Source organism: Kogia breviceps, chromosome 3, assembly GCF_026419965.1.
Source record: "Kogia breviceps isolate mKogBre1 chromosome 3, mKogBre1 haplotype 1, whole genome shotgun sequence".
Lineage (NCBI taxonomy): Eukaryota > Metazoa > Chordata > Mammalia > Artiodactyla > Physeteridae > Kogia > Kogia breviceps.
Genome location: NC_081312.1, coordinates 174,961,073 through 174,972,415, shown reverse-complemented (window position 1 = coordinate 174,972,415; position 11,343 = coordinate 174,961,073). Strand labels below are relative to the sequence as shown.

At 37.4% G+C, this 11,343-nt stretch overlaps 1 protein-coding gene across 1 annotated transcript in view; it reads right to left on the bottom strand.

Moving 5' to 3' along the window:
* The window catches only part of MLLT10 (MLLT10 histone lysine methyltransferase DOT1L cofactor), a 282,550-nt gene that overhangs the window by 133,899 nt on the left and 137,308 nt on the right, over positions 1-11,343 (bottom strand). Inside the window, exon 9 of the mRNA XM_067030386.1 lies at positions 3,256-3,351. Coding sequence (XP_066886487.1) covers positions 3,256-3,351 — 96 coding nt within the window. The remainder of the gene's footprint in view (positions 1-3,255; positions 3,352-11,343) is intronic.

The window sequence follows — 11,343 nt, the reverse complement described above, 5'->3', positions numbered from 1 at the left end:
ATTCGTTTATCAGTTTTTGTGTGGAGTCTTCAGAGTTTTCTACATATAGTATCATATCATTTGTGTATAATGACAACTTTACCTCTTCCCTACCAGTTTGAATACCTTTATTTCTTTTTCTTGTCTGATTGCTGTGGCTAAAACTTCCAATACTATGTTGAAGAGAAGTGGTAAGAGTGGGCATCCTTGTCTTGCTCCAGATTTGAGCAGGAATGCTTTCAGCTTTTCAACGCTGAGTATTACATATGCTGTGGGTCTGTTGTAAATAGCTTTTATGTTGAGATATGTTCCCTCAAGAACCACTTTTGCAAGAGGCCCATCATTGCTAATTATTAGAGAAATGCAAATCAAAACCACAATGAGGTACCACTTCACACCAGTCAGAGGCGCCACCATTAAAAAGTCTACAAATAACAAATGCTGGAGAGGGTGTGGAGAAAAGGGAACACTCTTATACTGTTGGTGGGAATGTAAATTGGTGCAACCACTATGGAAAACAGTATGGAGGTTCCTCAAAAACTGGAGTTGCCACATGATCCAGCAATCCCACTCCTGGGCATATACCCAGACAAAACTATAATTCGAAAAGCTACATGCACGCTTATGTTCACAGCAGCACTATTTACAATAGCCAAGACGTGAAAGCAACCTAAATGTCCATCAACAGACAAATGGATAAAAAAACATGTGGTATATACTGGGTTGGCCAAAAAGTTTGTTCTGGTTTTTCCATAAGATTTTATAGGAAAACGCAAACGAACTTTTTGGACAACCCTAAACACACACACACACACACACACACACACACACAGAGTAATACTGCCCAGCCATTAAAAAGAATGAAATAATGCCATTTGCAGCAGCATGGATGGACCTAGAGATTATCATACTAAGCGAAGTAAGTCAGAAAGAGAAAGTCAAATATCAGATGATATCACTTATATGTGGAATCTAAAATATGACACAAATGAACATATCTATGAAACAGAAACAGACTCACAGACATAGAGAACAGACTTGTGGTTGCCAAGGGGGAGGGATGTGGAGGAGGAAAGAATTGGGAGTTTGGAGATTAGTAGATGCAACCCATTATATATAGGATGGATAAATAACAAGGTCCTACTGTACAGCACAAGGAACTATATTCAGTAACCTGTGATAAGCCATAATGGAAAAGAATATGAAAAAGAATATGTATATATGTATGGCTGTGTCCCTTTGCTATACAGAAAAAAATTAACACAATACTGTAAATCAGCCACACTTCAATTTTAAAAAATTTTAAGAAGAACAAATACCATACCCAAAACTGAATTCCTCTTCCTCCCCTAAATCTACCATACCCACAGTCTTTCACATCTTTATCAACAGCAGTTCCATTCCTCCTAGTTATGTGGGCTAACATCTTTGGAATCATCTTTGGATCCTCTTTCTCTTACACCTTTTATCTATAAGAAAGTTACGTGGGTTCTACTTTTGAATGTATTCATAACCTGATCACCTTTCACCACCCTCCAGTGTCACCACCATCCCTCTGTGGATTATTGCAATAACCTCCTAACAGCCTCCCTCCTTTCATTCTTGACTCTCTATAGTCCACTTACAACAAAGCAGCCACAGGTTCTTACAAAACCTAAGTAACACCATGTTACATCTCAGATCAGAACTCTTTAATGGAGGGGTCCCCAACCCCCAGGCCAGTACCAGTCGGTAGCCTGTTAGGAACCGGGCTGCACAGCAGGAGGTGAGTAGCAGGCCAGCAAGTGATGCTTCATCTATATTTACAGCTGCTCCCCACTGCTCACATTACTGCCTGAGCTCCACCTCCTGTGATCAGCAGTGGCATTAGATTCTCATAGGAGTGCAAACCCTACTGTGAACTGCACACGCGAGGGATCTAGCTTGCATGCTCCTTATGAGAATCTAATGCCTGATGATCTGAGGTGGAGCTGAGGCGGTGATGGCTAGTGCTGGGGAGCGGCTGCAAATACAGATTATCATTAGCAGAGAGGTCTGACCGCAGAAACCGTAATAAATCAATCGCTTGGACACTCACATCAAAACCCTATCAGTTAGTGGCAAGTGAAAACTAGCTCAGGGCTCACACTGATTCTGCATTATGGTGAGTTGTATAATTACTTCACTATATATTACAATGTAATAGTAATAAAGTGCACAATAAACTTAATGAGCTTCAATCATGCTGAAACCATCCCCCCACCACCCTCCATCTGTGGAAAAATTATCTTCCACAAAATCAGTCCCTGGGGCTTCCCTGGTGGCGCAGTGGTTGAGAATCTGCCTGCCAATGCAGGGGACACAGGTTCGTGCCCTGGTCCGGGAAGATCCCACGTGCCGCAGAACAACTAGGCCCGTGAGCCGCAAGTACTGAGCCTGCGCGTCTGAAGCCTGTGCTCTGCAACAAGAGAGGCCAAAACAGTGAGAGGCCCACGCACCGCGATGAAGAGTGGCCCCTTCTCGCCGCAACTAGAGAAAGCCTTCCCACAGAAATGAAGACCGTACACAGCCAAAAATAAAAATATAAATAAATAACATAATTATTAAAAAAAAAAAACCAGTCCCTGGTGCCAAAAACGTTGGGGACCGCTGCTCTAATAGCTATCTTTTCACTCAGACTAAAAACTACATCCTTCCACTGGCTTATACAGCCCTATGTGACTGGCCTTTCATCCTGGTCTCTTTTCCTACTGCACCCCTCCCACCTCCATTTCTTACTCTGTCCCAGATGCCCAACACCATCCCCACTTGTTTTCTTGTTAACCACATGATTATAATCTTAATAATATTTAACATTTACTAAGTAATACTTACTATGAACCAGACATTGTTCTAACTGCTTTATATGCATTACCTCATTCAATTCTAACAATTATCTCCCCCACTTTAATGAATGATGAAACTGAGTTACAAAGAGGTTAATTAACCTAAGAGCTTGGTCTGTAAGTGGTAAAGGCAAAATTCAAAATCACAGGTGGACAAAGCCCACTGCACAGCCCAAAGTTTACATCTCACTGATGCCCCCCACTTGTTATCCTCACTTAACATTCTTCAGAAATAAGCACAGAATAAACAGAAGATAGAATAAAGGACTAAGAATGGAAAACCTAAAGCACCTGATCTAGTGTTAGAGAGGTGGAAATGCTTAGAAGGAACCAGGACACTTCCCCAAGTATTTTCAAAATTCTGCACATAACTAGTTATCATGTAGAACAAAATATGACACTTAAAACTTACTTTTTCTGTAGTAACAGTCAAGGAAGGAACCAATGCAGGTGATGGTTCTGGTTGCTTCTTGTGTTTTTGTTTGTGTTTGTCCTTTTCTTTATATTTCTAAAAGTGAATAGAAGTAAAATCCAATTTAAATTTAAATCATAACCCACATATATACAATAAAGATGAGATTTCTATATAATTGTGTGTAAGTAATTTACAGTGTTAACAAATATTTGTCAAAAATAACAAAATCGCTTCTAACCATGATCATATTATTTTATATATAAACAATACTAGTAATATACTTATGGCATTACTATGTATATTATTATGTATTAAAATATATAGTAATACTAGTATAACTTACTTTAAGGTGACTTCAGTTCCCTTATCCTTGACCAACATAGAACAATATATAAACAACTAAAGTCAACAATTATTTGCTACTTTTATATCTAACAAACTTTTTCTTCTGTTAAAAACACCAAATACTGTTGCATACATTTCATAAATAGCACTTTAAAATTTAAATAGCACTTTGACATGCACTATCACATCATAATGATGTCGAATTCTCCATCACCATGCATTAAATTCTATGGCCCACAAACTACAAAACAGGGCATAGAAACTCAGGCAAAAAATTCTTCCTGAGGTTTACTCTGAAAATAGATGAATTAGTCATCTCTGCTAAAACTGATGAATTGAAATATAACAAAGGAATGCAATTAATAAGAAATTAATTACATATTAGGACCCCAACCTTATTTAACGTCAAAAACTTTTAACCAAATCATTCTCAGATGTTTGAAATCAGTAGGTAAGAGTCAGTATTGGGTGTGAAGTTTACTACTATTTAGTTAATTCAACTTATTTATCATAGTTCATAAATTTAAACATTTGGAGCACTTAATTCAAGGCATGAAAGAATAGTATCACTGGCCCTGCCCTAAAACAGACTACATACCTGCAAAACAAAAAGCATAAAAATTAAGGATAGATATTTTACTATAATACCCAAGTACTGCCACTCTTTGCTTTTAACTCCTGATTCAATAAGTACATTAGATACCTCTTGACTACAATGCTAACACTTTAGTAAAAGAAAATATAAAATAACACAATAATGTTTTTATTCAGATTTTTTTAGGAAACTTTCTTACTATGAAGATATTTTAACTGTGACAGATCATAAGGACTCATGCCTCTAATTCTTTGTAATAGGATGTCATGTACAAGTTCTGGAGCCAAGAAGAGCCTTGAGAAGTCTTCTATGTCTTTCACCTTTGCCCCCTTAGATCCCAGTCATCATGTAAAGAGTCTGAATAAGAACAAGATAAACAAACTCTACAATCTTGGAAAGCACACGAGAGTAAAAAGTAAAGTATGCATGTGTAAATCTATGAAAATGTGAATGTATGGAAGTCATCATGAAATAACACAGAACTTTGGTCCTTTGTAATATGCCAAGAAACACATGCTGAGATGAGGATTGCAAATGCTCAGTGGAAGAGACTATTGAATAGATTATATTCATAATATTGGCCAGTAAAATATGAATCAACGCAGTCTAATGACTTTCACACTAAGAAGATAGGCTGATTTCGGGCTTCCCTGGTGGTGCAGTGGTTGAGAATCTGCCTGCAGATGCAGGGGACACAGGTTCATGCCCTGGTCCGGGAAGATCCCACATGCCGCGGAGCAGCTGGGCCCGTGAGCCATGGCCGCTGAGCCTGCGCGTCCAGAGCCTGTGCTCCGCAACGGGAGTGGCCACAACAGTGAGAGGCCCGCATACCACAAAAAAAACAAAAACAAACAAACAAACAAAAAAACCACAAAGAACAGATGGGCTGATTTTAATAGAACAATAGAACAAAAGGAAATTCCAGGAAAATATTCAGTTAATATAAATACTTAGCACATGACAAAGATGGGATTCCAAATCAGCAAGGAAAGACTGAAATTATTTAATAATGGTACTACAATAACTGGTTAATAATTTAGGAGAAAATATCTTATACAAAGTAAGACAAAATCCAAATGGATTACTTTAAAACTCACTAAAAAATCAGAAATGGATACTGTATGCTAACTCACATATATGGAATCTAAAAAAACAGCAGATGAACCTAGTGGTGGGGCAGAAATAAAGACACAGACATAGAGAATGGACTTGAGGACACAGCAGGGGAAGGGGAAGCTGGGACAAGTGCAAGAGTAGCATTGACATATATACACTACCAAATGTAAAATAGCTAGTGGGAAGCTGCTGCATAGCACAGGGAGATCAGCTCAGTGCTTTGTGACCACCTAGAGGGGTGGGATAGAGAGGGTGGGAGGGAGGCTCAAGAGGGAGGGGATATGGGGATATATACATACATACAGCTGATTCACTTTGTTGTACAGCAGAAACTAACACAACATTGTAAAGCAACTATACTCCAATAAGATTAAAAAGAAAATCAGAAATGGAAAAGGCAGTTTTAGCTATTCAAATTCAAAATACTTCTACATCAATTTAAAAACCATTAAAAATCTAAAAACAAACTGAGAAGCGAGTTAAATTAATATGTTCCATATTTCAGTGCTGTTTAAAGTTTTTATAAATCAGTAAGAAAAAATATATATGCCATAAAACAATGTACAAAGGGCAATTTATAAAAGAAACAGAGTCACTAAGCAACAGTAACAAAGAATGTGCAATCCAACTACTAGAGAACTTAACGGTAATATTTTTCTATTACCTAGTGATCAAAATTGTTGGGTTTTTGTTTATAATAAGACGCAATGTCGCCCAAGTTACAGTGAAATGAGTACTTGCATACATTACTTGACTGTAAAAATGCAAAGGACCATTTTAAAGGTAAGAGTTAGAAACCATTAATACATTATCTGATCTAGTAATTTCACCTCTAGGAAGTGAACAAAGGTTTAAATACAGCTTATTATGCTACTATTTGAGATGATAAAAAAAACCTGAAAACAATCTGAACGTTCAACGACACAGATGTGGTTGAAAAAATTATTACAACCATGTAATGGCCACTTAAAAAGCATGTTCTGAAGGAATATTTAAAGATTTGGGAAAATGGTTAATATGATATGAATTTTGCATTAAAATTTTATGCAAGGAGCCAAAGAAATCTGAGAAAGAAGAACAAAGCTGGAGGCATCACAGGCCCTGATTTCAAACTATACTGCAAAACTATGGTAATCAAAATACTATGGTACTAGCACAAAAACAGACACAAAGATCAATGGGACAGAACAGAGAGTCCAGAAATAAACCCATGCTTACATGGTCAGTTAATCTATAACAAAGGAGGCCAGAATATGCAATGAGGAAAAGACAGCCTCTTCAATAAATGACGTTGTGAAAACTGGACAACTACATGCAAAAGAGTCAAACTAGACAACTTTCTTACACCATATACAAAAATAAACTCAAAATGACTTAAAAAGAAGACCTGAAACCATAAAACCAGAAGAAAACATGGGCAGCATGCTTTATGAAACTGGTCTTAGCAGAATCTTTCCAGATATGTCTCCTGAGGCAAGGGAAGCAAAGGCAAAAATAAACAAAAGGGACTACATCAAATTGAGAATGAAAAGCTTTTGTACAGCGAAGGAAACCAGCAACAAAATGAAAAGGCCACCTAGTGAATGGGACAAGATACTTGCAAACAACATATCTGACAAGGGATTCATATCCAAAATACACAAAGAACTCATACAAATCAACATCCAAAAACCAACAACCCAATTAAAAAATAAGCAGAGGACCTGAATAGACATTCTTCCAAAGAAGACATACAGATGGCCAACAGACACATGAGAAGATGCTCAACATCACTAATCATCAGGGAAATGCAAATCAAAACCACAATGAGATACCACCTCACACCTGTCACAATGCCTATCATCAAAAAGACAACAAATAATAAGTGTTGGCAAGGATGCAGAGAAAAGAGAACCCTTGTGAACTGTCGGTGGGATTGGAAATTAGTGCAGCCACTATGGAAAACAATGTGAAGATTCCTCAAAAAATTAAAAATAGGATTGCCATATGATCCAGCAATTTCATTTCTGGGTATTTACCCAAAGAAAACAAAAACACTAATTCAAAAAGACATATATGCACAATGTTCATGGCAGCATTATTTGCAATAGCCAAGATATGGATGCAACCTAAGTGGCCATCAGTAGATAAATGGATAAAGAAGACAGTGTATGTGTGTCATATTACTCAGCCATTAAAAAAATAAAATCTTACCATTTTACATGAATGGATTTAGACAGTATTACACTAAGTTAAATAAGTCAGACTAAGAAAGACAAATACCATATGACCTTACTTTTATGTGGAATCTAAAAACAAAACAAACAAACCGAATGAAACAGACTCAGATGCAGAGAACAAACTGAGCGGAGTGGGGGAGAAAACTTCCAGCTATAAAATAAGTGAGCCAAGGGACTATAATACACACCATAAAGAATACGGTCAATAACATTGTTAAGAAATTTGTATGGGGACACATGGTTACTAGACTTATTATGGTGATCATTTCATAATGTATGTAAATATCAAATCACTATATAGTACACCTGAAACTAATATAATACTGTATATCAACTATATTATTTCCCTAAAAAATAAATTTAATAAATAAGTGAATAAAATTTTATGCAAAAATAGAGTACCAACCAGAAGGAAATAAACAAATACTGAATATTTTTATGTAAAACCATAGGTAAGGACAACCAGTGTCACTACTAAATATATTAGTGTGTATAATTAACAATAAAAATAATCAGAATTGTAGCAATTTATAATTTACAAAGATATATATTATCTCATTTAATCCTTAAAACAGCCCTGTACAGATCTATTTTTACAGATGACAAAGGAATGGCTTAAACAAACACAAAATAGACTTTAACCTACACCTCTCAAGAAAGTTAACTGAAACCTTTAAAAAAAAAAAAAAGATTTTTTTTAAATTTAAAGAAAAATATAGGTAAGCTACCCATGATGACAAATTATAAAATGGAAATTTGAACTTCCCTGATGGCACAGTGGTTAAGAATCCACCTGCCAATGCAGGGGACATGGGTTCAATCCCTGGTCTGGGAAGATCCCACATGCTGTGAAGCAACCAAGCCCATGTGCCACAACTACTGAGGTCTGCACTCTAGAGCTCATGGGCAGCAACTACTGAGCCCACACACCACAACTACTGAAGCCCGCGCACCTAGAGCCCGTGTTCCACAACAAGAGAAGCCACCACAATGAGAAGCCCATGCACTGCAACGAAGAGTAGCCCCTGCTCGCCGCAACTAGAGAAAGCCCACGTGCAGCAACGAGGACCCAACGCAGCCAAAAAAAAAAAAAAAAAGAAATTTGAAAGAGTAGGGGAGAGAAGAAAGATATAAAAGAAGGGAGAGAAAATGTTTCCATTTTAAAGTAGCTTTAGCTCCAGAATGAACTATTGTCCATGTAGAAGCTAGGGACAATACAGGAGTTTTTAACCTAAGTTTAGAGCAAGATAAACAACTAAGAGACATTCAATGTTTCCAGCGTTCAAACTGGAATGGGTAAAGAAATTAACTGTTAAAGGAATACTAAAGTACAATACAGTAGAGATAACACCTGCAATAAGTTCATGTCTTCAGACACAGAGAAATCAGATATCTCAGAGTTTGAAAACTACACATGCAATCACTGAACAACTGGTAGAAATATTGGGGGTAAATTAGAAAGTGAATTCTAAAAGGAATGCAATATTGGGCTTGAGGTTATTACTTCCCCAGAAAAATTCTAAATTATCAACAAAGATTTGCTCATATGTAGGAAAGAATTTCATCATCACTAAGTGCAAAGAAGAGTTAATCAGGAAGCCCAACATTAGAAATTAAATTTCTAGTAAGGAGAGTGTGTCTAGATTCAGTAACTCCTAACGCTTAAAAAATGGTGACTTGAAATCACGTCAAATTTTTCCAATGTTAATGATTCAAAATCAAACAAACAAAACCCAGTGAAAACAACAAACCAAACAGCAACCAACACTGGGGGAGTGGCAGAGGCAGATAATAATGCATTTAACAAAAACTGGCAAGCAAGCAGTGAAATAGAAGACTTCAGAAATAGAGGAGAAAATGCCCTGGACTGAACTATGGAATTCAGCTATTAATAATCCTGCTTCCAAAATTAGCTAAAATTCTGAGAATATCACAAAAACCCCTCATTCTGCAGAGAAGCATCTTTTCTTTTTGTTTTCCTGCCTACTTAATTTGTTCTTTCTGTGCCTAAAGAGTAGTGCAAGCTTCAGGGCAGAAACAGGAAAAACTAGAGGAAGGGAGAGTGCTTACTCTTTGGAACTAAAGGATCTAGGCTAGGAGTGAATTATATAAAATCAGAGGGTATTCTTAACTGTATAAGATACCCCCACACAGTTAAGAGATTAAAATCTAATATAAGACATTTAATCAAAAATTAGAAAAGAAAGCTGACCCTGAGGTTTTACCAAAAACTGCATACTGCCCCAGCTGAGCTTTTACACTGCATCCTTGCCATTCCCTCTGGCATCAGAAAAAGGCAAAATACTTAGCCCTCAAACCCTAGTCTCAAAAATGGTGAGAAGAGCTTCAAGAAATTACCTAAACTACAGTGGAGCAAATATCTACAAAGAGGCTCACAAAAATGAGCAAGAGGGAAAAAAGTTGCACGGCAAAGAAAGCACAGCCAAAAAAAGAAACAATATAAAGAACACAACGTGCATAAGAGAACCAAAAATCTTACCCTACAAATAAATATAACTCAGCATAAAGATATTTCTCAGAATTCCTTGGTGGCGCAGTGGTTAAGAATCCGCCTGCCAATGCAGGGGACATGGGTTTGAGCCCTGGTCCGGGAAGATCCCACATGCCGCGGAGCAACTAAGCCCATGTGGCACCAACTACTGAGCTTATGCTCTAGAGCTCGCAAGCCGCAACTACTGAAGCCTGCGCGCCTAGAGCCCATGCTCCGCAACAAGAGAAGGCACCGCAATGAGAAGCCCATGCACTGCAACGAAGAGTAGCCCCCGCTCGCCACAACTAGAGGAAGCCCGCGCGCAGCAACGAAGACCCAATGCAGCCATAAATAAATAAATAATTTTTTTAAAAAAATGCAATTTGAAGATGTTTCTCAAAACTGCTTCATGCTAAATAAAACTTCGAACAAAGCACAAGAATGAGATAACGAAACAAAAAAAGGTTTTAAAAAAAGGGATTATAGAACCAAAGTAGTTTAAAAACTATAACAGAATTAGTAAATAAAATAGAATCAGCAAGGAAGAAAATATACATTCTTGAGAATAAAAATACTGCTTAAAAAGGGGCATGAAACAATCCTAGTAATGCAAATGAAAAATCAGCAGATATTAAAGTGGTTATGTCCAAAAGGGAGGGGATATCTGTATGTGGATGGCTGATTCATTTTGTTGTGTAGCGGAGGCTAACACAACATTGTAAAGCAACCACACTCCAATAAAAATTTTTTAATAAAAAGCAAGTGGTTAGAGGGAATTCTCTGACAGTCCAACGGTTAGAACTGTGCACTTTCACTGCTGTGGCCCGGTTTGATCCCTGGTCAGGGAACTAAGATCCCACAAGCCGCGCAGCGTGGCCAAGAACAAAAAGGGGGTGAGGGGTTAGAGAGGAACTAATAGCTACATAAAACAAGATAATCAAACATAAGTATAACCTGTGTCCCTAAAGTAGAAAATCCAATGAATGGAGAACAGAAGATGTATTCAAACATAAAAGCCCACAAAATAAAAATCGGAAAAAATGCATTCTGAAAAATTCAGTTACAGAATGTTCAACGGCAAGACTTACTGTAGTTAAACTCAGTAGACTGCAAGGGGGTCAGGGGGGTGGGACTGTCCCTGGTCCTCCCCACAGCAATACTCTCCAGGTCCACTGCTTGAATTCTTAAAAGGAAAGAAAGTGTGACCTAATGATATTATATACAGCCAAGATACAATTCAAAAATTAGGACAAGAAGGAAATACTTTCCATTATGAACAAACTCAAAGGATACAGTTCTGCAGAACTTATTCTTGAAAA